The 27062-nt window shown below is 40.5% G+C and overlaps 2 protein-coding genes and 1 long non-coding RNA gene across 3 annotated transcripts; 2 read left to right on the forward strand and 1 right to left on the reverse strand.

Annotated features, from left to right (window-relative positions):
• Positions 1-2000: 2000 nt before the first annotated feature.
• LOC146501558 (uncharacterized) lies at positions 2001-15162 on the reverse strand. Its single transcript, XR_014869341.1, has 3 exons — positions 15048-15162; positions 7822-8003; positions 2001-6746 (listed from the first exon to the last, which is right to left on the reverse strand). It is a non-coding gene; the product is annotated as an uncharacterized LOC146501558 (long non-coding RNA).
• Positions 6411-8858, forward strand: LOC146501559 (uncharacterized). The gene is made up of 2 exons (XM_085132801.1): positions 6411-6967; positions 7912-8858. The coding sequence occupies exons 1-2, from the start codon at positions 6411-6413 to the stop codon at positions 8048-8050; spliced, it is 696 nt and encodes a 231-aa protein (XP_084988927.1). The 3' UTR covers positions 8051-8858.
• On the forward strand, positions 9277-26781 carry chrna2b (cholinergic receptor, nicotinic, alpha 2b (neuronal)). Its single transcript, XM_085132800.1, has 6 exons — positions 9277-10020; positions 15021-15172; positions 16352-16396; positions 16595-16704; positions 17883-19050; positions 22805-26781. Exons 1-6 carry the CDS (start codon positions 9954-9956, stop codon positions 22928-22930), a joined length of 1668 nt encoding a protein of 555 aa, XP_084988926.1. The 5' UTR covers positions 9277-9953; the 3' UTR covers positions 22931-26781.
• Positions 26782-27062: the final 281 nt, after the last annotated feature.

Here is a 27062-nt window from a genome sequence, read left to right on the forward strand (position 1 = left end):
GAGGCACGCAGAGATATCCCTTGGAAAAGGTTCATTGATGCAACTGCCAAGGCACTATTGAATGCCAAGGGATCTTCTTTTAAAGAGTGATAAAGTCTGCATTTGGAGGTTCAGGAGTTGTCTGTTGATTGTAACACAAATTTGTAGAGCGGGGGACCTCTGTTTGTGACCTTACTTTGGCAGTTTTCTGTTTTTCACTTTGTTCCAGTTGTTCACTCACTCACTAGATCTGGACATTAAAAATTACTTGGTTAAGTTTAGGAAATGATGCGTTTGATACATCTACTCACAATATTTACCCTGCAATTTATCCTTAGCCAGTGTATTTTATAGCGACCCTTTACAGGCATCCATGAGTGGCAAGCTGGGAGTGAGTACCCATTTCATTATTGCAGTAACCTTGTAACAAACCCAGGAGACGAAGGTAACTTTACAAGAAGTCAGTGACTTTTATTCATGCAACTCTCTGAACCTTCATACTAATTAGCTGAATGCATCCCCTGGTTTAAATAAGGGAAAGATCACAGTCACACCAAATCTCCTCGGGTGTCTAAAAATGAACGTCCATCTTTGCTCCAGCTCATCTGAAGCCACATTTCAATATCCAGGGTAAGGATCAATATTGTCTGTGATGTAGCAAGAGCACAAAAAGGGGGAAAAGCTGACTTCCTGAAACGTGACTTTACTCAAAATCACCAAACAGGGCCTTGAAAGAGGATGACTGTTTATAATTTTATGACATATCAGATTCACATTTAGTTGATTTAGGTGCTGTGCTGAAATGTGGCAACCCCTTGTAACTCTCTGTTATCACTTTTTTAATCGCATTATAGATAGCTGGACACTTTAGATTGTGTTACAGCTGCTGCAACTGATGTTACACTCACAATTAACACTACCTCTCACTTTTAACAACATAAAAACTAAATATGCAAATCCTAATAGTCCTGTTTACTGAATACCCTTTCATGAGGTCATATAAACTGATTTCTTTAGTAACTTGTCACTTTTACCTGTGGTACAAAGAAGTTTTTACATTTAATTTAAATAACAGTGACAATAAAACTACAGTTTTATTCAATTAAAGATTTCATAACCTTTGTTTGGATACATTTAATTTTGCTTCTTCGGGGACAGATCATTCCCATCTAAAACATCCAAACTAGCCTGTGCTTCAGTCTTGTAACCACACTGTTCTAATTAAAATAATCATAGACTTTCTTTGAACTAATGGGCTGCATAACCATAAAATATTCATGTCTGTCTGGAATTCATTTGTTTGTCGTTTATAAAGCAGAAAGCTTGCAATATGAGTTAAATATTTGCCTTTTGAATGCATATCTAATGTTTCATTTACCAGCCGGTATATTTCTTTCATGATTAATTAAAATGTTTGGGTTTTTTTGCTCTGTTATTTGATGCTAGGGACTCCTTGGGGCAGAGCTTCTATGCTGAAGATATCATTTTAAAGTAAATGCTATTTATCATATTCTGATTTTAATTGTTTTCCCCTAAAAATACAACAAACTTGTCTCCATGTTTTCAACCCTCCATCCTTCGCTGCTGCTTCTTTTGCATTGTAAGCTACAATAACGTCACAGCAGTGCAAGACCTGACTTTATTACATATTAAAAGTATAGTCCGTACTATGTACTTTAATAAATAGGAAATGTGCATCTTGCATGGTCGTAAAAGACATTTCCCCCACACTGAGGAACCCTCATGCAGAGCCCCCAGATGTGAAGTAGATCACACTCCCTTAACTTCCTCTCCTTCTGCCAGCCCCTCTTTCCACCGCAAAGAAAGAAATCATTCAGTTTTGGCCTTTTTTGAAAACATACACCCCCCCCCCCCCCAGCCCCCCTACCCCTCTTCCCTTTCCCTACCAACCCCTCCCAACAGCAGGCAGGGGCACACAGACGACCACACTCTCTAGCCAAACCCTAATTGTGTGTGCGTGTGTCTGCATTTTTTCCCCCTGACATGAAGAAGGGGAGCAGAGCAAGTATTTATGCGCTCCACTTGGAAATCGTAGTCCTGGAGCTTTTGAGTTGATTTGCGTAACTGAAAGAGTGGAAGTGGCAGAATCTAGCATTTTTCTATCCGAATAAATTCCCAGACGCAGGTAAGTTTGGTGATTGAATTTATGAAAATCTGAGTTTAGTGTACAGTATTAATGGGAATGTGGCTGCTTTCTCACTGTGTACTCCACCTGGTAGAAGTAGATAAATTTGAATTCATGGCACTTGTATAAAGTTTTGTGTGAAAGAGCTGCTGTTTGTGTGGACGGCTGATTTTGAGTTGAACGGAAATTTAAAGGGATGTTTTTTGTTAGTTTGTTTCACTGTCAGGAAAAAAAGCATATGCATATAAAAAGGTCACATCATAGTGTTCATGTATTGCGTAGTTGTGTGCATGCAAAAATGTCTCCACGTTTTATGACTGTACTAACAAAAACGTCTCTAACTTCCAGGCTTTAACACTACAGTCTCTGCTCTGCTACCCCACTGTTACGACTCCTTGTCCCACTAACACTGTAGCAAGTCTGTGTGTTGTGACATTTGTGAAGCCCACCTGTTCAGGCTTTGAGAAGAGGGGCGGGGGGCAACGAGACTGAATTATAGGGACACCAAAAACACTCAGGTTCGCTTTAACCCACAGACATGGAAGAGAGCACGGCCACATTTAGAGAGTTGATTGGAAATGCATTTCTGCAAGTTACATCATTTTCACGTTGATTCCAGCAATTCAAATTTCAATAATCTGTTTGTCCTTTTTTCTCTGCTATTTCATGTAGATTTGCTACATTTTATTCTATAAAAAGACAATTTAAAGATGCCGACATGCACTTCAGAAAAGAGTGATGACCAGTTGATTATGAGGGTAACTGAAAGGGTTTACTGAATTAAAATCAGTTTTTAAATCAGCAGAATAGCATAACAAAAACTCTGCTTAATGCATAGAACAAACGGCTAAAGTGTCCTAATGCTGGTGTTTGAGCTTATTGCTGCTTTCCCTCTGCAGACAAGCTTCTTCTATTTTGAGCCAAAAGAAAAGTCAGCCTATAAAAACAGAGCCTTCCACTGAAGCCAAAAAAAGGTCACTATGGGCCAGGGAGAGTCGAACACAAACCCTGTTTCAAAACCATAAGACGCCAGCGTGGAAACTGTTCAGACATTTTCCAAAGACAAAGGCAACTGCTGCCGCCACTCTGTGATGTAGACGGGAGCACATGTGCCTCTGGTCAGGGGGGGTTTTAATAGAATGAAATAATGCCACTAAACGTCCTTTGAGTCGCGTCCGTGACTGCTGCGGCGGGAACTGAACGCAGAGACAATAACATTTTTCAAGATTAATTGCATTTCCATTTGGCTGTATAATGTCATTAGGCTGAAAGTTGTCACTCTTGGCCATAAGGTTTGGATTTATTAACATCCAAACGAGTGCAGTGGAAGTTCACGGTGATAAAAAGTTTTGGATATGCTGCATCTCCACACTTGCAGGGCATTAAATGTCTTTGAACGAGTGCTCTCCGCTTATCACAGGTTTCACATTGAATTCACCCACTAGTTTCTCTGGCTTGTTAATCTAATCGGCTGGAGTGAGTCAGCTTACACAGAAGTTAAACACAAAGTGTGGACGTATGCAGGGCTTTAACTAATATACAACCAATTAGTTTGAGGACAACACTGGAGGATATCTACATTATCGCACAGCTGTTTGCAAGGACTCAAATAGTCAAAATAATAAACCCCATTTGTACAGCATGAGATTTTTACTGATCAAAATTCTGTTACAATGCGCTTGTCAGTCAAAAGAAAGCATTCTCCTTACTCTAACATAATGACGTCAGGCTCTGTGTCTGTGCCTCAAGGTTTCTGTTGGCTACTTGTCTTACAGAAACCACAGCAAGCAGTGTGTGAGGTCACCATTTAAACTAATCACAAACAGAAGGAGACAACAGTTGGTCGTTTGATGGGCTTTTGCCCTGCAACAGCTCATCTTTTAAAAAAAGAGAGAGAGAAAAAAGGAGACCGTGTTTACAGTGTGCAGCTGGCAGGAGTGGACATTTGTATTTCTCAGCAAGACAGAGTAATAGGTGGAAGTCAAGCAACTCTGATTTCTAGTTCAGCTGTTGGGAGCTAAAATACTTTCAAGGCTGCTGTGAAAGTAAACCAAATGTGCTCTGACAGCAGAAAAAGGTCTGCAATGCCTCAACCTCAGACCAGACTCAGTTTGAAAAAACCAACAACCATATATATATATTTCCAGATGGAGAAGACAGAACCTTAAATGGGACATGATAAAGTGACAATGCAGCTGTTTCACTGAAAACTGCAACACATGGGAAGGAAGAGCTTCTCATGTGTTGAGCTTGGGATAACAAGCCCTTACTCTTGTGTTTACAAGGTGAATAGATGTCATGAAAGATCCCAAGACAACCGCTGGTTACCAGAAACCACACACACCCTGCTGCAAGGGTACAATTGTCAGCTCTTACAACTCTAGCATGACAAAACTCCATGCCATGGCTCAACCACAGAATGTAAAGCACGCTCTAGTAAATAACCACAACCCAAGCCACATAAAATGTTCCCCTATTTATAGTTTTTTACAGCATTTACAGAGCATGGAAAGGGTTTGTTTGGTTTAATCCATCACATTTGAATTGAACATTTTCCCTTTAAAGGCACAGGCAAAGCTGAAATAATCAAAAAACATTTGAGGGACTAAAAGTATTTATTATTTATTTTAAAAAAAAGTACACAAACAACAAAAAAATGTTGTGCAATCTGAGCATTAAAATTAAAAACTTGAACATCTGAGAGGATGCATCTAGTTTCCACCACTGAATTTGACAGACTTTGTCAGACTGAGTGTGACAGAAGGAATCACGACAAATGTCGGCCGCACATAACAACACGATGAATGAGGGCACACACGCCTTTGCTCAAAAAAAAAAAAAAAAAATGGATGTACAGTTAAAGGAGCATCCAAAGAAGCAGAGTCTTCCAGATGGAATGATGAGGATGGCTTTCCCATTCTGTGAAAAACCGTGTGGGCAAATAGATGATCAGTATCAGAAATGGTGGGATCATCTACAGCTAATCTCTATATGTAAGAGACGAGGCTGTAAACCAATAGCTGGAGACACTGCTGGAGTAGAATCACTGCATGAGCTCGGGAACACGTCCCCAAACCATCGTCATCACTGCATCCACAAGTCAAAACTATGCCATGCAAAGCACACTCATACATGGCCAAGATCCACAAACTCTGCTTGTTTAAGGACTGAGGTAACATGAAAAACTGTTCAAGCTGTTTCTGGGGTCTGAAAGCAAAATTTTCAATTCTGTTTGGAAATCATCCTCTGGGCTACAGATAAAAGGGATTATCCCGTTCGATCAGCATCAGTAATCGGGGGACATGAGTGCACATGGCATGACGCAGCAAACATTTCAATGTTGAATAACCACCTGGCTTTTCTTGCTGTTAACTCGTAGTTAGAAAAACAGTTCCAACTTGTTAAACTCGTTATCTGCTGGAGATCATTTTTCAGCATCACCTGGATGTCCTTGTTTAGCTTTCTGGCAAAGGAAGACATCATTTTTTATTGACTAGAACAAAACGAAACAAAACATTCTCACTTCAGACGAGGGTGAGAACGCAGCGACCCTGAGCTGTTGACCTGCAGCTTAACCGAGTTAGCTGCTGACGTGTCAAGTTACAGAGTGTAAAACATCGTGGGGCAGAGGCGTTGCATCTGAGACAGCCCAGGCACGTTAAGTTCAACAGCAACAACAAATGAAACTAAATTTACATTTAGAAAAAATACTTAACAGTGCTGTTTTATTTATTTATTCAAAAAAAAAAAAAAGAAAGAAAAAAAACAGCCTTCAGTTATACTAGTCCACGTATGTGGTGTGGCTGCCTGTTCACAACGGTTGATTGACCAAATTAGTGCAGTCTTTCACACAATGAAAACATCTGGCACACTGTGAAATTAAAAATTCAACAGAGCAGGCGCAGCACGTTTAAAATGAAGTCTTCAGTTTCCATATTCCTGCAGATTGTTGCTTAAGAACTCTTTTTTGCGTATCGCAGCTGCATATTTAGAAATGTTTCCGCCAAACGTGAGACCATAAAAATATCTTAAATGTAAATAGGATGTAAATAAGCTCAGCTTCAGCACTGAATACATGCCGTTTGTGCCATTGATTCAAATTACATGCATGCATTGTATGTTATGAATTCTAATTTACAACATGAAGAGTACCCCAGCTTTTTTATTAATTAAGTATGTAAGTGAAGTAAACCAGCCCACTTGCATATTTATCTCACTCAGTTTTATTATCTTCACCAGTTGGCCAAGTTCACAGTCACTCACTTCTACCTCTTTTCAGGTTACCATGCGATATTGTTGGACAAACGTCATCTTGGCTTTGGTATCCATGGCAACCCTAGCACTGTGCCAAAGTGGAGATGGGGACTGGGGTTCAGGCTTTGACATCTACTCTGTGATAATGGCCACCAATAACACATTGCAGGCTGCTGGTGATGAGCCAGCAGCTCATCACCAACCGAAGGTCAAAAACAGCCACGACTGGACCACATCGGCAGCATCCTCACCGTCACCTACACCTGTGCTCCACCACGAGCCCCAGCCAGACAGGTGCTCGGTCCACTTCAGCACCAACACTGCTTCAGCTCGAAGGCTGAAGGCCCAGAGAGAGGAGCTGGCCTACCTGCAGGCCATACAGCATGGGAACAAGGCAGTGATGGAAAACTTGGTGCAATTTGTAGGGAATGAGCTGGGAGATCAGTGCTATGAAGATGTGATCAAGGAAAATGTCATTGGCATTCAAGAGGACCAAAAGAGCTGGCACGAGGTGGTAGAAAAAGCAGAAGAGGATCTTAAAAAGCAGCTGGAGGGAGACGTACCGGACTCCTTGTCTGGGATCCACAAGTAAGTGCAGTAAATTAAATTTGTTTGTGCCGAACGTCATAAAGTTAACAGCTGAAATGTCAAGACGACAGTTAAAAAGAAAAAGAAAAAAAAGGCCGTTTGTTTCTGTTGCTAAGATTAATTAACTGTGGTAGCACATACACAGAAGATAGTGAGGGGAAAGATGACGTAAAAAAAGAAAAGATGTAGGTTGACTTCAGTCTATCACCAGGCAGTTGCTGGTTACTGAAATGTGAAATTCTGAATATTTACCAATATTTTTCCTTTCTTAGATTTATGATTTATGTTAAATTGGCTTTTTTTGAGGTTTGGAATTTTTAATTGATAAACACAAGCATTGGAAAAATTTGATAACCATTTTTCACCATTTCCATCAATCATAAATTAAAACACTGCCCATATAAACAAAAAGCAAAACTAGATTAAACTACATTAATCATTATTAATAAAATAGTAATTGTTTACCAAACTGAGACTCATTTTAGGTATCTGAACCTGACGCCCTGTGTAAAGAAAAACTACTTCTAATATAAAAGAGAAACAGACTAACAGGTGGGTTTTGTTGGAAGTAACTAAACACCCTGCAATTAGAAGAAATAAATCTCTGGATAATCAGCAGGTGACACAGGGAAAAAGGCACTGAAATGAAAAAGATTGAGGACTAAATACACACAAGGGAACTATGGTAACAAGGCGAAGATGAACTCAATCAGACAATAACAAGGGCAGGAGAAGAACAAAGATAGGCAACAAAAAGTATCACAAAGAGACCCGGTGGCATATAAGTGATAGTTTCTTGAGCGCATGTGATCCCCCCGTTATATTATCATGTCCTCACATTTTCTTTTTCTTACCCTCTGCTGTTGTTTCTTCTTGTGTCCGGTGCTTTCTCCTTGTCATCACTCACTCGGCCGGCCACCTGTACTGTTGGTCCTTCGGAGCAGAATCAGAGAGGAGTCCTTGGCCTTTGAAGACATGCTTCGTGCTGCAGCGGACATCGCCAGCAGGCTGGAGAGCTCAGCACAGGCCCTGCACGCTTCATTCACCAAGCAAATGAAAGACATTGTGAAAATCCATCGCTGAGAAAGCATTGAAAAGTGTTTTGAAAAGTGTTTACGCATCATCCTTGAACTTGTGAATGATGTTTGGCATTCCGTGAGGTCCCAAATTCAGGAAATATACCCTCTCGCCATTTTATAATTGTATTTTTACGTACATGTGCTGAGCAGTGCTGGGATGCAACAGTGTGTTAAGGTGAGACTTCACATCAACTGAAGCAGTCAACGAAGATGAATATCCCCAGGACGGATGACATATGATTTTCCATCCACGCATTATTCGTGGAGTTTTTGTGAGGTTAAATATGGGAACAGCATGCAGTGCAGCTTTGAGCTAAGCTCCGTGTTTATGGATCAAAATAGATGGGCCTTCGGAGAACAAAACATAATGACTCTGTTACTCTTCTCCAGGGGAAGCTATGGGTTGGCCATCTGGTTCCAGGGTAAGGGTGGAGTCTGGGATATACTTATAATGACTATGTGGTAATAGAGATTTTGTTTCTGCAACAATAAGTGAGGGAGGGGACTGGAACAACTAATAAAGGGTTTGTTTTCTTAAGAGAAATATCCATGGGGATAAGTTTCCATATAAATATTAAGACAGATCCTATGATTAGAGGGGGAAAAGAGGATAAACTGTCTATGCAAGATATGTTTGCACAGTTTCCCGGCTTAGGCAACTTATTTAAACAAGGTTTCTCTTTAATCCCGGTAGGACTTCCTGAAGGGGGATGCCTTTTCATTTTTTTAAATAAAATATGTAGCATTATATTATTACGAGTTTAGAAAATAGATTTATGTTCAATCTTATAAACGGCAAAAATAAATAAATAGCAATAAATAAAGCACCTTGTTGTTTGATGTTTTTTACACTTACATTTTTTTTAACAAAAATATTCATTATGGTGTTTTCACAGCTCCTGTGCTCATCAGTAGTTTGGGGTACAAACTTCACTCACCCGGTCTGCCCTCTAGCTGTTTTCCAAATATATGTCGCACCATGTTGTGCCGTGTTCAGCTTCACGTCACTCGTCACTCATTCTTTGGATCTTTAAAGAATAATTTTTGTATTAAAGTCGAGGCTCATAACTTTTTAAAATGCATTTTTAACTTGGTTTCTTGAATAGCTGGTCAGCATTTAGACACACTGGTTCTGTGTATGTGTGTCTCTTAAACACACACACACACACAAACACACACACACACGGAGAGAGGGAGAGGGAGAGAGAGCGAGAGAGCGAGTCGCTTTAGGTGCCAGATAAAGAGGCAAATGCTCAGACGTGCCCTGCATCTCCTCCTGTTATTTCGGCAACCTTACATATTACACTTATTACACTGTCCAGCTGCCAGTCATGGAAAACTACTACTTTGAATTTTAAAACAGAACACACTCACAGGACTCATCGCATTGGACGCAACATTCTTGGCACCCTGCGTAACAGGCGCATTTGTTTGGATTCTCTCTGCACAGAAGAAAATCCGACTACTTTCCGTGAATTGATTTCCTGAAAACAGATTTATAGAGCTACTTTTATGAGCTGGTATGAGCAATTACAGCAAAGCTGGGACACACAGTGTTATAGTGCCGCTCCCTGATTCAGCACCCAGTGATGGATAGCGCTCATTGCGCGGAAACTGATGGCACGGTACTCGCTCTCCTCCGGTCCAAACAGCGCTGACAGTGAGCAGAGACGGAGACTTATCTATGCTGAGATCTAAAGTAAGTCAGTCAGAACGCTGTCGCTGTCATTCCCCGCCCACAGACTTGAAAGCGGTTATCGTGACAGTAGCTGTGATGTGGTCCTAACGTGCTTCTCAGCTGCGAAGATGACAGATGTTGCTCACACTTTTCCACATAGCGTTTCGACAGTGGACGGAAGCTGCTCCGTGCTTTCTTGTGAAGTTTTCTTTGCTGTCAAGAGGACGAAATGGGATCCAACCACCTGTTCTCCGCCGGGACGGCTTTTATTTGGGCGCTACTCTTGAGTCCGGCCGGTAAGTACTTTTACAACTATGTTTTCTAGTGGGCTAATGTTAATGACAGCAATAATAGCAGGTGTGTTTGAACCATGGGGGTTCTGAAAGATGAGCAACTGAGCAAGTGCAAAGAAGTAAGTCACACACTGGAAAAATATATTCTAACCTTACTGTTCAGTTATGCTCGGCACTTTTCAAAATTAAAGGTGATCCATCGATCCAAACAGGGATAGTATTGATGCCATTGCTAGTATCGGTATTGGATCGATACTAGCGCGATACGTTCGATAGTTTGTTTCCTTCCTTTAAGTTTAGTGTGTAGCCCACTGAATTGTGTTAAATAAATTATTTATCTGTTTTTTATGGAAAAATATACCTCAAACATGCATTATAAAAAAGGAGAAAAAAGGCCATTTATAAATAAATACCTTTCTATGTTAAAAGTATTTGTATCAGTATCTGCAATATTAACCCAGTATTTGCTTGGTATCAGAAATTTGCAGTCTCGGGCATGACTACTTAAAAGGCTCATGATCCTATTTTCACATTTAGCTGGATGTCTGTTTCATGCATTGGGAACTACCTCTTCATTTAACACGTTCACGTCCAGAGAAGCAGCCATTTAGCTTATGAGAAAATAAGTTGTTGTCAGAAAGATAAATAGAAGAAATGTAAGAGATAAATGAAGGCATTTGCTTCTTTCTGTACAAAAGCAGGACAGCGGACAACATAACAGTGCGAAAAATGAGCCACACAAATTGGTGCAACAGCTGATAGTCATGCTGCTACATTTTCAGAGGAAGTTAATCTTGTTTCAAAAAAGCTACAAAGGGACCAGAGAAGGAAACATCTTTAAAGGAAGAAACTGAGAGACGACTGGAGCAGTCGATGCCAGATTGTGCCTCAATTTGTTGCTTTTGTTGTGAAACGATTTATGCTACAATTTCTTACGGTCTAGTGCATACTTCTGTGGAAACAGTGTTTGATTCATTCAAGCTTGACACTGAAGCCGAGTTAGCTACTCTGGAAGTCCAGTTTTACATGGATGTCAGAATTTGCAATCACAAATTATCAGTTGCAGTCACAACTTATGTGCAGACAAAAAGCATTCCCATACAGAGATCGAGGATAAAATGAGTTCTTGTTGAAAAGGGTTTCAAAGCACCAAATTTACTCTGTCTCTGTATGCTTCAGTTATCAAATGTGTAGGTAGACTACATAATCATATGCTTATTGGTATGACATAGATAGATTTCAGCTTTCTGACTTAAACCCTGTAGTTTTTCACACACACACAAAGAAAAGATCTGCGGCATTCTTTTAGTAAACTTTTTACTGTAATTATTTGACAGCCCAATTTCATGAAAAGCACCTCTGGCCAGAGAAGCTGCTGACTCGATGATCCAAACTGGTCAGTGTTTTAAACACCTTGCCAAGTGACTTGGCTAAGGTCCAAATATACTGGGCCCAGTGTGCCGGATGTTGAAGGTGTCACCTCATTTCAACTCTCCCCTGGCACGAGGTTTGATATGTGGCACCAAAGAGGCTTTTTTCCAGCGCCACATCTGGTCTTTCCCAGATGCACGGACAGATGAATAAGCACTGCCCCGACTGTCAAGATAGCAGATAGGAATTCTCTAGTGCCTGCTTGTTTGCCAGATTGAAATTAGTTGATGATAACAAGACATGAGCCCAGGTGTACCTTAGGCAAATTGAAAGTGAATTCACATATTGATTACCACCTCTAATGTATATTTTCTACAAACTACTGCATCAACAAGAGAAGAAGGACCTTGCCAAATTTTGCATCCTTTGCAGCCTTTTGTTGGTAAAACCAAACCAAACCAAGCCATTCAGTTAGCACAGGCAATAAATCTCACTGAAGCAGTTTTGCATGCTTTGCTTGGATTAGCTCTGTGCAACATGTAAGTCCATCAAGTGGTCATCGTCTAGTGGCCTGTCCTACAGTTACAGGTTGTAAATACATGCTAATGCTGTCAACAGAGCCACAACTCACCCATAGACAGATAGTGATGTGTCCTTGGTTAAGCAATCATGACTGATGCCAGATGAAGGTGGTCCAAGGTTTCATTTGAAGGTCCCTTGATGGTAGCACACTTGAGTGGACCCTATTATAACCTATGCTAACAAACAGAGCTCCAGAAACATTGGTGTATTAGTGACATGTAGATGTAATCACATCTTAATTGAGTTTTTTTATTTTTTTATTTTGATACAATAATTTTTTTTCCTGCTTTGACTAATTGAACAATAAGGCAATATATTGTCAAAGGAGCTTGCAAAGAAAAGCGTCTGGACTTCTTTAAGTTGCTTGAAGACGTTTCACCTCTCATCCGAGAAGCTCCTTAAATATTTTGACATTATTGAACACACACGTATTTTCGTTGTTACTGAATTCTAAATGAGAACCATACGAAAACCATCTAAAAGTTATAATCTGCCATTCTGTAAAGACTTTATAGTGGGTAGTTTAGCATGAACAAAACAATATATTTTTAAGCCGTTAGTTGGCATTACAATTGGACCGAAGGAGTGCAGCTACATCACAAACAATAAAGTGACAGTTTAAGAGGTGCATTGTGCCAGTACCTAGGCAGGTAGATGTACAGTAATAGCAAATATAAAACACTATTTGCAGATTTTGCAGATTTATTGTTTTACACGGGCTGATAAGTTTAATTTTAAAAAGTAGAGTCGAACTATATTGTGAGTGTTGATGTTGAATACTTTGTCCACCGGAGGGCGCTCTACAACTTCCCTGTTAGCAACACATTTGGCATGCCATAAACACAACAACCAGCTGATCCGAGCGCAGTCACGTGAATCGTGAATGACTAAATATACAACCACACATAATAAATATAAGGGAACTTTAACTGCATGGTGGTGCGGTGGTTAGCAATGTTACCTCAAAGCAGAAAGGGCCTAAGTTCAAATCAACCAACTGACCCTGATTCAAGGGGTTGTGTCTGTGCAGGTTCTCTCCAGTTTTGTCACACAGTCCAAAGACATGCAATTAGTGTAGATTGATGATTCTAAATTACCCATAGGTGTGAATGTAAGTGAGACTGGTTGTCTGTCTGTCTCTCTGTATTAGCCCTGCAATAGACTGGGGACCTGTCCAGGATGCCTCTCGCACTATGACAGCTGGGATAGGCTCCAGCCACTGCTACCTTTCTGAAAGAAATTTGTGTTTTTCAAAAATAACCAATTATTGGTGTCAATGTCAGTCTTAGGCTACGTTCACACTGCAGGCAAAAGCGCATAAAATCCAACTTTTTTGACCCTATGCGATCATGGTATGACAGTTTGAACAGCACAAATCCGATATTTTCAAATCCGACCTTGGTCACTTTCGTATGTGGTACTGAATCCGATGTTTTAGAAAGCGACTGCTGTATGAATGGTCATGTCATTGTGTCAGTGATGTAAATCCGTCTTTTACATCACTGACACAAGACAGACGCCAATTATCAGCGCCGGAGAAGACAAATGAGAAAGCATGGCGGCCATCGTTAAAGCACGGGCTCTCTTTTTTCTCAGTGTCATTTTTTTCTCTAATTAATTTGTCAAAATTCTGTCAGTTACGACTGCGCAGAAATTGATAGACTGCTGCAACAACACCTACTAGTTCTGTAGCCGCCGTTTTTACTTCCGTAAACAGAGCACGTTGTGTGTGATGTCTTCTTTTGTGCATGCGGGCCGCTTTGAGGGCCGTGAACTCTTCACACTAGCGCATTTGCGGTCACATTTTATTTGTAGAGTGAACAACCAGACAAAAAAAAATCAGACTTGATCCAATAATCGGAATTGAGCATTAAGACCTGCAGTGTGAATGTGAACGTAGCCTTAAATGCCATAATATAATCATCAATATATATATATATATATATATATATATATATATATATATATATATATGCCTAATCTCCCAGCATCAGTATGTGAAAAAAAAAAAATTAGACAAATACACCCAACCGTTAGCCTCCACTCCAAATCAGAAGCATCAGTTAATTGTTTCATGCATCAGACGTAACACAGAGTGACAGACAGCTCAACAATAAACACCCTTCACTGGTGAGAAATTAGCTCACCTCCACTTAACAGTAGCGAGTAATGATGTGTGTAATTGACTCTGACTACACTGATGAAGGTGGAAGCAGTAATCCCCAAGGGACGGGATTCCTGTCTATTTTCATGCTTTTCATTCTGCAGAAACACAATACGGTGACTCAGTCCCAGCTTGTACACAAATCTGTCTAGAGTGCATATTCAGAATCAATTTAATCAAGCTGCCTCTCACTGCGAGGCCTTACATACATAATAATAAGACTTTAGAGATTGTATAGCTGAAATGGTATTACTGTCGAGGGGAGGAGAGACGCTTCCTTTGTCTCCACCTTCTCAGCTTGAGAGATTCTAGCAGGCAGCCTTCAAGGGGAGCCGAGATCAAGAGATCAAAAGATTTGATAAGATGTGAAAAGTCGATAAGACTTTACAAAGAAAAGTCTTAGATGTTTAGAGTAGGCTTCTGTGATGAAGCACGACATGTTCGCAGTTCTCTCTTGCTCCCAAAAGCAACCCAGATGCCAGCCAGATTTACTAGTATTTGTTAAGTGAAGATTAGGAGAGACACAGATGACAGAACATGGATGTGATCTCAACATATACCATTCAGCTTCCTCTTCCTTCATCCCGTTTCTGTCTTAGAATGCCATACCATTAAATATTAACCAATAATATTAATGCATTAAAAAAGTGAAAATGCATTTAGTGTCAAGATACAGGCGAGGTTTTTATCACATACACCTGTAGTTTTAACAGCCCCATGTTAGCTTATTTAAATGTTAACAAACTCTATGATGCAGATCCAAGAGAGATGAATAAATATATTAACCGACAAGAGAATAGAAATATTACAAATTCCTAAATTACCCACTTCACTTATTGCATTTGTCTTCTATAAATGGCTAACTACACCAGTAATGTATCCACAGCCCTCTGTGACGAGAAGACCCACTCACATGCTGAAGATGACCTTTTCAAGACCCTGTTCGCTGGATACAACAAGTGGTCGAGACCTGTGCCAAATATCTCCGACGTCGTCATTGTCAAGTTTGGACTCTCCATAGCCCAGCTTATTGATGTGGTGAGTGTTTGCCAACAACTCCAGGGCTCAAGTGCCAGTGTCCTGCAGGTTTTGGATCTCACCCTGATTAAACACATCTGAATCAAATGATTAGTTCATTACCAGGCTTCTGGAGAACTTCAAGACATGTTGAGGAGTTAGCCATTTAAATCAGCTGTGTTGGATCAAGGACACATCTAAAACCTGCAGGACACTGGCAATCGAGGCCTGGAGTTGCCTACCCCTGCTCTAGTGTCATTCAGAAAAAATAAATGATTGTTCAATTCGATTCAATTCAATTTTAATTATACAGCACCAAATCACAACAACAGTTGCCTCAAGGCGCTTTGTATTGTAAGGTAGACCCTACAATAATACATACATAGAAAAACCCAACAGTCATATGACCCCCTATGAGCAACAAATTTGGCGACAGTGGGAAGGAAAAACTCCCTTTTAACAGGAAGAAACTTCCGGCAGAACCAGGCTCAGGGAGGGGCGGCCAAAGACATGCTGTGTAAGAGAGAGTTAGAGATTAATAACACGTATGATTCAGTGCAGAGAGGTCTATTAACACAGTGATTGAGAAAGGTGACTGAAGAAATAACACTCAGTGCATCATGGGAATCCCCCAGCAGCCTACGCCTATTGCAGCATAACTAAGGGAGGATTCAGGCTCAACTGATTCAGCCCCAACTATATGCTTTAGCAAAAAGGAAAGTTTGAAGCCTTATCTTAAAAGTAGAGATAGTGTCTGTCTCTCGAATCCAAACTGGAAGCTGGTTCCACAGAAGAGGGGCCTGAAAACTGAAGGCTCTGCCTCCCATGCTACTTTTAAATACTCTAGGAACAACAACAACAATGTTCAGATGTCTTCATCACTAAAACCCTCATGATCGGTGATGATAGGGTTATGATATTTTTGTGCATTGACTAAATACAGTGATGCCAGTACAGTATATACTCAAACTTTGGTTTGGTTTCAGTATAGGCCTGTTCACGGGTACACTACATCCCACAGCTATGAAGGAAGCTGTGTATAGGATTTCCATAAAGTCATTAAAGTAGCAGAAAGTTATATTTGAGTTTCCTTTTTACAAAATACCAAGAAACACAGACATATTTCTCTGGTCTGAACCCCCGGTTGACAACTTTAACAATATTTCCATCATTCTCGCTCTCTATCTGTCTGTCTTTCAGGATGAAAAGAACCAAATGATGACAACCAACGTGTGGCTTAAACAGGTTAGGAAATCTAGTGTCAGTGTTGATTTATTATTAAGACTTTATTTTATTTATTTTTTTATATTCAGGAGGGGATATGCTGACATGAAATGTTAGGAATGCAAAAAGGCATTTGCATTGTTGAAGTGAATGACTCATATGATGAATACAAATGGGGCCACGGCCCTCCAGACTGATTCGTGTTGTTGTGTCTCGCAGGAGTGGAATGACTACAAGCTTCGCTGGAGACCGTCTGACTATGACAACGTGACATCCATAAGAGTGCCGTCAGAGCTCATATGGGTACCAGATATCGTCCTCTATAACAAGTGAGTCTGAGATAAAATGTAATGGTTACTGCATTTCTTTTCTTGATTATCTAATTAACTCTTTATTAAACACCCAGACCTACAGTAAAGCTCAGTTGTGCAAATGAGCGTATGAGAGTAAAATAACTATAATTGTTCAAGAAACGAGTATCTGATATTCAGTTAAACAGCTTTACTCTGATATTTGTTGCATTTTTTTTTTTAGCAAACTCACTAAACTCATTAATCTTTTATTCTGATTAATATACTGTCAAACAATTGATTCTGAGTCTATTCAGTTCTGAACTACATAACCAATCACAGTTATTTCTCTCTACCGTACTGAGACGCTGCTGAACACTTTAAAGTTTGCCATAATGCTTCAGAGGATTGTAATGGCAGATTTAGGGCTGTCTAACAGCTCAGCTATGCTCTTATTGTAGCATGACAAAGGAGTCCAAACTCACGCCCGTTGCCTTAATGGTATGTGTAAGAAGATGGCACCATCTAGTGGTCTGTGAAAACAATGGTTTGCTCCTCTTTCTCATGTTTCTTCCAGTCCTGATTGGGTGGCTGGTTTTATTTGTACCTTCTGAGATATGTGCGGTATAGTTTACACGCTGATGTAAACACAGCTCTTTATTATCTGTTTCATTGAGCAAAATGAAAAAAGATACCCCATTTTAAATTTTGCACGTCTGTTAGTAAAAATTGGCGGAGTGCATTTCATTTCGTCAAACTGAAGGCAGCCTTTACATGTCTCTCGCTCCAGTGGGAAACTGATTGCAAAAACCACTTTTGAGAAACCTCTCCCGTCACCTAAATTCACCTCCTGGAGATTAAACTGAGCACGCTGATGATAGGTTTCTGCTCCGGCGCGCTCGTGTAATCACAGTCTGTATGTGAAATTAAAAGAGGTGAGACTGATTAAATGATAAGGACGTATGATTACGTCTTCTGCTGAAGCTTGTGTTGCCATTAAAGTGGTGAATGGAGGGGAGATTACAGACAGTTTTTCACTACATAGTTTCCAAAATGAAAAAACAAGGGGGAAAAGGAAATAAAATCTCAGGAAAGAAGAAGGGGAATAGAACTGATCACAGTGAAGGTTATGATTTCTTATCTGATGTAGCCTTCACTCTAAGATGAGGTCTATTGTGTGTTTCCATGACTTATATGACAAACTTCTCCTTCTGCAGTGCTGATGGCGAATTTGCTGTGACCCACATGACAAAAGCTCACCTATTCTACACGGGCAAAATTCGCTGGGTGCCTCCTGCTATTTACAAGAGCTCTTGCAGCATTGATGTCACCTTCTTCCCCTTCGATCAACAAAACTGTAAAATGAAATTTGGCTCCTGGACTTACGACAAAGCCAAAATTGACTTGGAGCAGATTGAAAATACTGTGGATCTCAGCAACTACTGGGAGAGCGGCGAATGGGCCATCATCAATGCAGTGGGAACGTATAATACAAAGAAATATGACTGCTGCCATGAGATTTACCCAGACATCACCTACTTCTTCATCATCCGACGTCTTCCCTTATTTTACACAATCAACCTCATCATCCCCTGTCTGCTGATCTCATGCCTCACGGTTTTGGTTTTCTATCTACCGTCAGACTGCGGTGAGAAGATCACCCTGTGTATCTCCGTGTTGTTATCCCTCACTGTCTTCCTGCTACTCATCACGGAGATCATACCGTCCACATCCCTCGTTATCCCTCTCATCGGCGAGTATCTCCTCTTCACCATGATTTTTGTCACCCTGTCCATCGTTATCACCGTCTTTGTCCTCAACGTCCACCACCGCTCTCCCAGCACTCACAAGATGCCCCACTGGGTCCACTCTGTGTTCCTGGACTTGATTCCACGTTGGTTGTTCATGAGACGGCCCGCACCGGATGGCCGCCGTCGCAGGCTGCTGCTCCTTCAACAGGAAGCGGTGGCAGAGCGGCGCCAGCTCCGAATAGCCGGGTATAAATCGGGCAACTGTATTAGAACCTCAGCTAACTGGCTAAGAGATGGGACCACATTGGAAGACCCAGAGAGAAGCTGTTATGAGGACTTGGAGCTGGGAACACTGACATCCTATTTCTCCTTCCGTCCTCCTTCTCCCAGACCTCCAGGGTCAACTCCTCCGCCACAACAAAAAACCCCACAGAACATCCAGAGCCGACAAGAGGTGGTGGCAGGGGGGAACAGGCACTTAACTGGAACCAGAGGTAATTCCACTCCTCGGCCGGCTAAAGTTGACAATAAAGTGTCACAGTCAGCTTTCCTGCTTTCACCAAGTGTCATGCGTGCATTAGAAGGGGTGCACTACATTGCAGACCACCTGAGGGCTGAGGATGCTGACTTCAGTGTGAGTATCAAGGAAATAATGCATCTTATATAAAAGCAGAATGGCATTTTGTTCATTTGTATTACTGATGGTATTCCAATTTACATTTATCTCAGTTTTGATACAAAATCATACTCTGGGCATGTTGATTAGATAATACCTGTGCAAGGCGCAATCAAAATTCCTACTACTCTATATAAATTAAAAATCATACGCGAGTTAAATTTGGCTGCCATACACATAAAGATTGTCTTCAAGCCACCGACGACTCTCAGTGTTCCTCCTATGTTTGAAATGCACCCTGGAAATTTTGTCCTGACCGCCTGCTGTTCAGTGAGTGCTGAATATTGTCCGCGTGTAAAAATAGGCCCCATCTTGAATTTCATTTTAGGAAAGAGAAAGAAGTTGCATGGAACTGAGTTTAGTAAGCAGGGTGATTAGTGAGCAGTGTTTGGGCATGGCCTGTCGATGGTACATGCAACAATTCACAATGTGAATGTTGAAAAATGGCAAACCAGGATTTAGAGTGCACCCATGACCTTATGGACTTTATGGCCATCCTTCAGGATTCTTTCACTGAACAATGCTGCTTAGTTTCCGGGCCATAGCTGGAGACCCAGCTCTTAATATCAGTGATAGTCCTTTGCATGTTTGTTAAATACAAACATGCAAAGGACTATTCCCATGCAAAATAAATACGTAACTGTACGTAGTTCTATTTCAAACGCAATTTCTTTTAATACTAAGGCCTGCAATACCTTCACAGGCCACAGGGGGACCCATCCTACACTTTTGGAGTCACTGCAGTAGAGCCCGTAGCTGAAGATAAAGCTGAATGACTCACAAACAAGCAGCTACTGAAGGTGGCTGCAGTAGAGGCCTAACAGAGAGTCTCCAGATGAGAATCATCCAAGAATTAAAATAATCTTTATATTTTTAATTATAAGAGCAAATGGGGTACTGTGAATAAAAATGTAGATAATTCCTAAAACGTTAGGGCAATACTTTTGTAAAACCCCATGAGTTAAAGTGTGCACCTTAATCTCATGTTGATTCTTTGATTTAAAATCCACTGAGATCAGTGGCGGTCCTAGCCTTTTTGGCGCCCCGGGCGAACACTCTCTGGCGCCCCCCCCCCCCCCCCCCCCCACACACACACACACATAAAACATATTAAGGATTATACATTAACATAAAACTGTTGTCGGAACCATACTGAATTTCGCACATATGAAGAGAGAGAGAGTATGCATTGTATGCAAACGGCTACCAAACAGCCATGATAATTCGTCATACAATGAGAACAGGACAAATCAACAACTGACAATGACTCATTAATAGTAAAATCTGTAACATAATGTATTGTTTGGAGTTTAGTCTGTTACTGTTGCTATTTTTACCATTTCTTCTTGGAGCAACTATAACCCACATTATTTCCTTAGGGGCCGATGGCGCGATATGGCAGCCTTGCTTCTGTCAGTCTGCCCCAGGGCAGCTGTGGCCACAACCGTAGCTGCCTCCACCAGTGTGTGAATGCGAGAGTGAATGAATAGTGGCATTGTAAAGCACTTTGGGTGCCTTGAAAAGCGCTATATAAATCCAATCTATTATTATTATTATTATTATTCATTATTAATAAATTATTCTGATTCTGATCCTGATTGGTTCAGGATGAGCTGCCATTATCCAATCACACATCTGCTTACGTGCATCTTTTGCTCGTTTCTCCTCCTCTTCTTTTCTCTTTTTTCTAAACTGAGCACCTGATGGCTTTGAACTTTTCTTGTCCATCTTCCATTGGTTTTAATTTTGCACTCCAGTATGAACACCCATCCCCCAACTCGACCATCACCACAATATAACCTAACACACCTACACCTTAGTTCACAGATTCACTTTGTCAAAGGTGTATTTCTGGGATTTCACACAACCCAGGATTCAAATCATGAATACATAATAGGCTTGGATTTACAACATTATGAATGAAATGTGCTCTGTTTGGAAGCAGCAGGCCCCTCCCCTTTCGACGGGTTGTGTGAGACTTTAAATCATCAAACTGTAAATTTTAAATTGTTATTGATCCCTTTACCCCGAGTCCTAAAGTGCATATTTATTTTCTTACTCTTCTTATATATATTGTTTGTTTACTTGCACTGCTGTAACTGGAGCCTCGTCGTCTCGTCTATCTATATACTGGACTGTATGTAGCGGAGATGACAATAAAGTTTACTTTGACTTCAGCAGCGAGCAGGCGCACCGAGGGCTCGCGCTCACTTTTCGTATAGAATTTCGAAAAAACATCGGTGCAAATTATAAGTCTGTATCATAATATCTGTTTGTTGTTTTGTTTTTATTTTGTTTTATTTTGCGAGTTGGTTATTAGACGCTGCTCCAGCCGGTCAGAGAATCCCCCACCGCCCCGCCCTCTCCTCCCTGTGCCGCAAGCAGCAGGCGCACCTCACAAACGGAGGGCGCCCTTACTCCCAGCAAATGAGCAATAGAAAACCGATCAGTGCCTGTGCCATTCCCAATATGCGCTGGCTGATGTCGGGGCAGCATGAATACGAGCAATTTTTCTTTTTTTTTGCCGATGCCCGTGGTGCCGCCCCCCACCACGATGCCGCCCCGGGCAACCGCCCGTGTCGCCCGTATCAAAAACCGCTACTGACTGAGATGGTTTGCAAAAGCAAAGCTGCATTTGTGTCGTCTGACCTAACTGTATACTGATACCCAGAGCATGTAAAAAAAATAAATAAATCTTAAGCTCTCAGTTTACCATGACACCTGACAATAAGAACCAAAATAAGCAGTATATACTGAAGTTTGATAACTCAGTCTTTTAGTGTTTCAGTCCTTAGTCTCTCAGTAAGACTTTGTCCTGCCAAAACAACTTGAACATCTTCCCTTTGGTTGTTAAAAAATATTATTTCAATTTTTATCAATATTGCGCCTCTTACTGCATTTGAAAAACCAGACAGGAAGGCAGAAAGCCTGCAGAGTATTCATGGACAAAATAGTAAGCATAAGAAATTTAGCATACTCTTTCTTATCCTTAAAACCTATCCCAGCTAGTATAGTGCAAGAGGCGGGGCACACCTTGGATATGTCACCATCTGACACAGGGATAAGATCGCACTTCTGGGCAAATTTGAATAACAGAGTGAACATAATCCCACTTACTGCATATCTTTGGACTGTGGGGGGCAACTGGAGTACCCGGAGAGAACCCACACAAACACAGCAGAGCATGCAAACTCCACACAGAAGGCCCTCAGCCTCAATCAGAATCTTCTTGCTGTGAGGCACCATTCTGCCCTAGAAAAGTAACTTTTACATAAAAAAAAAAAACTTTTTTTGTCATATATAGGAAGTTACTGAAGAGGTATAAAAACTGGCTTTGGCAGCTGAGTGACTGAAGAGAGCTTTTCTGGAGACAGATATTAAACTTCAAGGGCAGATACATGGAGCAGTAATGCATGGAGCTAAATCCCATTATATGCCTAACATCACACTGAAATTACTGTTGGGAGCAGCTAAGAAAGAACTGTTTAACAGTTGACAGGTTGTAGCAAATCGCATTGACTGAAGAAAATAGAAGGAACGGGTCAGCAAAAGTGTGCAGAAATGTGCATGAATATATGACATAGCTTGTGTGATGAGTAGTTTTTCTTATGAACCATATTCTTCATAGCAAACAATACAATTATTATTTAAATTCATGATATTTTTTCTGTTCTTGTTCTCCCCCCCTTCTCTGTTACTTCTTTCTGCACAGGTGAAAGAGGACTGGAAGTATGTTGCCATGGTGATTGACCGTATCTTCCTGTGGATGTTCATTATTGTCTGCCTGCTTGGGACAATTGGTCTGTTCTTGCCACCGTGGCTAGCCGGCATGATTTAAGGCTTCTGGGAAAGGGTTGAATTCACAGTCACCTCCTCTTGAAAGATACTTTAAAGTGTAGCTGAACTCTTCTTCAAGTCGGGTAATCTGACTCAACTTTGTGTAACTCGGCGCAACCCAGGTGTCCTCAAAAGGCCGTTGTGCTCTTTACACGTCACCAAATATAACTTATGAATAGTGGAGACAACTCTGCTATTTTCAGATTCTTATTCCCAGTTGGGTAAAAATCAACTACAATCTACATTTTTAAGGGAAGATCAGACTCAGTAACTTACTGTTAGCTATAAAGTCTTGGCTCAAGTTTCATCTCAGATGCACTTTGTCAGCCTCAGGTTTACTCCTTCAGCATCATCTGTAACATTTCTCAGGTTGTTTTTGACCTGAATGCAAACATTTGCATGTTAACATTCACTAAAGTTAACATGGCTGTTGAAAACTGTGCTAATGTTGGTATTTTAATGTGCAAATGTTAATCACTTCTTAGCATGTTAGCATATCATGCTAGTTAAATATGTAGTGCCAACGGCTGTGTTAGCAGGGTGTCACAGTGATCACATTTTTCTTTCCTATAGTTTAAGGGATTGCAGCTTAAAACTCAACAACTTAATACATTTGCATTCACTGATAGCAGGGGGATCAGTGAAAGCTGTTTGTCATCTTACTGTCTTAGCAGAAGTCGAACTCTGAATCAAACTCAGTTTATCATCCCAATGTTAGCTTGTTGTAAAAGGCTCAAGGATGGAGATTAAAACATTAAGAAAACAAGCTTGTTTTAAATTCGTCTTATTGTCATGCTCTTTGCTTCATGGTTATCTGTCTGTCTTTTTGTCTGACCATTGATATGTCCAGAAAATGCATCAGCAAACATTAGCAATCCAAGAGTGTGGACTGCTAAACCACATGTACAAATTCACCTTCCTGAATCCTGACCTTAACGCCACTGAAGGCTGTCACCTGTAAACTAAGTACCAGAGCCTATTCTACATTTGAGTTGTATTTTAACAATATTTGTCATGAATCTGTTCTCTTTGATTCTAAGCAAAGTTTTCTTTCACCACATATTCTGGATGGTGGTGAATAATCCTTCAAGAAATGGACATTCAAATGTGATATAGTCCTCAGTGCATCCCTAGTCTGATTTTAGCAGGGGTAACTGGACTGGCTGCTCCGAAGGGGATCTTGGACAAATGACTAAATATAATCATTTTCCATTTAATTTGCCACCATTGGTCAGTGGTGATGCTCAAAACTGCTTCATGAAGTTTTGAATTCGTTTGCTACTTTTAAAGGTTTCCAGTCATGAACTGAAAAATGAAGCGCTTAGTCTGCGTTGCAAGATTTATTATCATCCACTGGAGCCAACAAATGCATGTAAATTTATCACAATCCGTTCAAGGTGCCATGATACTGGTAAACCAGTGAACGTTTAAAAAATAGGGAGAATTAAATATGTAAACAATGCCATCCGGGTTGCTTTTTATCAGATTAATTATCAGATTATCAGACACTGTTCTCTTTGTGTATGGTGGGATGAACACTCATTATTATAGACTATGTTGGATACACGTTGGGGTGATTTGGTTTAGACAAAAAATGCATCAGCACAGGTTTTTTCCTTCTGGCGATGCTGCAACAATTGTAGTATTTTTGATTGAGCATACTATACAATAAAAACCCATGAAACAAATTTGAAAATATGTCTGCACACTGTTTACTGACCTTTGAAAAAAATAATTCTTATACAGTATTTTTTGTATTCTTTTATAAAAGAACTGACTCTGAAACTACACTTAATGATCATTAGTAAAGACTTGAAATATATGTAAATGGTTCTATCTCCTTGTGCTTTAAGATGACCTCATTATGTAGATAATTATACAGTGGTATTAAGAAGTTTACATGCAGTCATCATGGGCATGAATTTCAAGGTAATGCTGGCTTCTAATGATTTTTTTTTTTTAAAAATTGTTCTTCTTCCGGGATGGGTGGGGGGTTATACAGCATACATCTTTCATGACTTTAAAAAACAAGAATTGGGTGCAGATCTTTGAATTTATTTCATGTTTTCTCTAATCCACAGTCAAAAATATACATACAGGTTTAAATATATATGCACTTCCACTAATAATTGGTGAAATGTCCCTTAGAGAGTTGCACCTCAAACAGACACTTTTGATAGCCATTAACAAGTTTCTGGCATAATTGGGACTGAATACTTGGACACTCTTCTTTGCAGAACCGACAGAAGCCATTTGAATTGGTTGGTTTCCTTGCATAGACGTGGCTTCTAAGCATAATCCACAAATTTTCAGTTGATGAGGTTGGGGCTTTGGGAAAGCTGTTCCAGAAGCTCAGTGTTAGCCTGCATTACCTATTCCACAACCATTGTCTAGCTGAAACACTCAACTGTGTCCAAGTTTAACCATCTAGCGGATTAATGAATTTTGAGGTAGTCCCCCTTCATTAGGCTATCCATTTTGTGCAACACACCAGTACCACTGGCAACAAAACAGCTACAGAGCATGATTCTACCACCACCATGCTTGACAGTTGATGCAGTGTTGTTAGGTTTGAAAAGCCTCACCTTGATGCCTCCAAAAATACCTCTTGCTTTTGTGGCCAAATATTTTAATCTTTGTCTTGAAATGTTTCTGTTGATTCTTCCTTGGTCGGCAACCTCAGTCTGTGGCGATGTAAAACTGGACAGTGACGCTTCTCGAATGCTGGTAGGTTCTTTGAACTTTCACCTTTCTGCTTTAATACCTGGCCCTCCTACACTTCATCCCCAGACAGCTATGAGTCTGAGAACCTGTCTACAATTCTGGGTAAAATTCTCCTCGTCTCACTTACAAATGGAAGTTGGTAAGTCCTGCTGTCCACTACAAAGGACTGGGAATGAAAGTTCTGTTTTGAAAGTGTTAAAATTATGAAATCCAACTAAATCAAAGAATTATATTTGTGTATATATCATATCATTTAATCTCCCTTAAATAAATCTGGAGCTGCAATGCCCATCATTTTGAAAAGAAAGTCCATGCGCTCTGTTAACCCAACCCCGACATATGTGCCATCAATAGAAATCCCAGTATGTCCTCTTGACACTACAGTATGACTCAGGTACATTGCATAAATTGTGGTTGATGCAGAGGTAGGGATGAGTATTGAAAACCGGTTCTTGTTGAGAACCGGTTCCCACTGTTTCAATTCCTTGGAATTGTTTGCCATTTTTGCAAACGATTCTCTTATCGATTCCAGTCGCCCCGAATGACGTCGCCACGTTGCGGAGCGTCATTTACCTGGCAGGAAACACGGCGGCTGTTTGATTATACTTTACCAGAACGGATGACAACAGGGCAACTTGCAATACTTGCAAAGTAGATATTTCACTTAAGGGAGGAAACACTACGAATATGCAAAAGCATTTGCTCACAAAACACACGATGACCTTAAATGAATGTCGTGTTTTTAATTCCGCTCCGGACTCGTGAATCTCAACCCAGCAGCAGCGGTAACGTTTGCACGTCCTCTCCCGTTAATGCGGCAGGTAAATAATCAACTAACAGTGCATATTATGTTAGCGCAATCTGCCTTATTACAAAACCTGCCATTACTGTGCATTTAGGTGACCATGATGAGACAGAGAGAGTCTGGCTGGCTCAGACGCTGGCAGTTCTCGCTGCAGTCTACTGGTAGCGTCTCCTTTCAGGCCAGGATAGACGAATGTCACCAAGCAGTGACTAAGTTTGTGGTAAAAGGCTTGCACCCATTTGCCACAGCAGATGCCCCCGATTTTCAGTAAGTGAATGTGTTTAATTGTAGGCAGGGACATTACTGGATATTCTTGTGTAATTGCTACAGAATAATTTATGTTATACTTTGTTATTTACAGAAGAATATTTATTTTATTATTTTACATTTACTTTTTTTTTTCCTGGGGACCCTGGGGCCGTAGGCTGTGGATCTCTTAAGATCTCACTGTTGGGTTTGTAAGGTCATGTTACTCCTAAATTTCTATCTTGTTCAACGAGAAGATATAAAACAAAGTTCTAAGCTATTCGACCTTAGTGTTCTCCTTTTTTAAAAAGAATCGATAAGAGAATCGATAAAGAATCGAATCGTTAAACAGAATCGA

The sequence above is a fragment of the Neolamprologus multifasciatus genome, chromosome 15 (assembly GCF_963576455.1).
Source record: "Neolamprologus multifasciatus chromosome 15, fNeoMul1.2, whole genome shotgun sequence".
Classification (NCBI taxonomy): Eukaryota; Metazoa; Chordata; class Actinopteri; order Cichliformes; family Cichlidae; genus Neolamprologus; species Neolamprologus multifasciatus.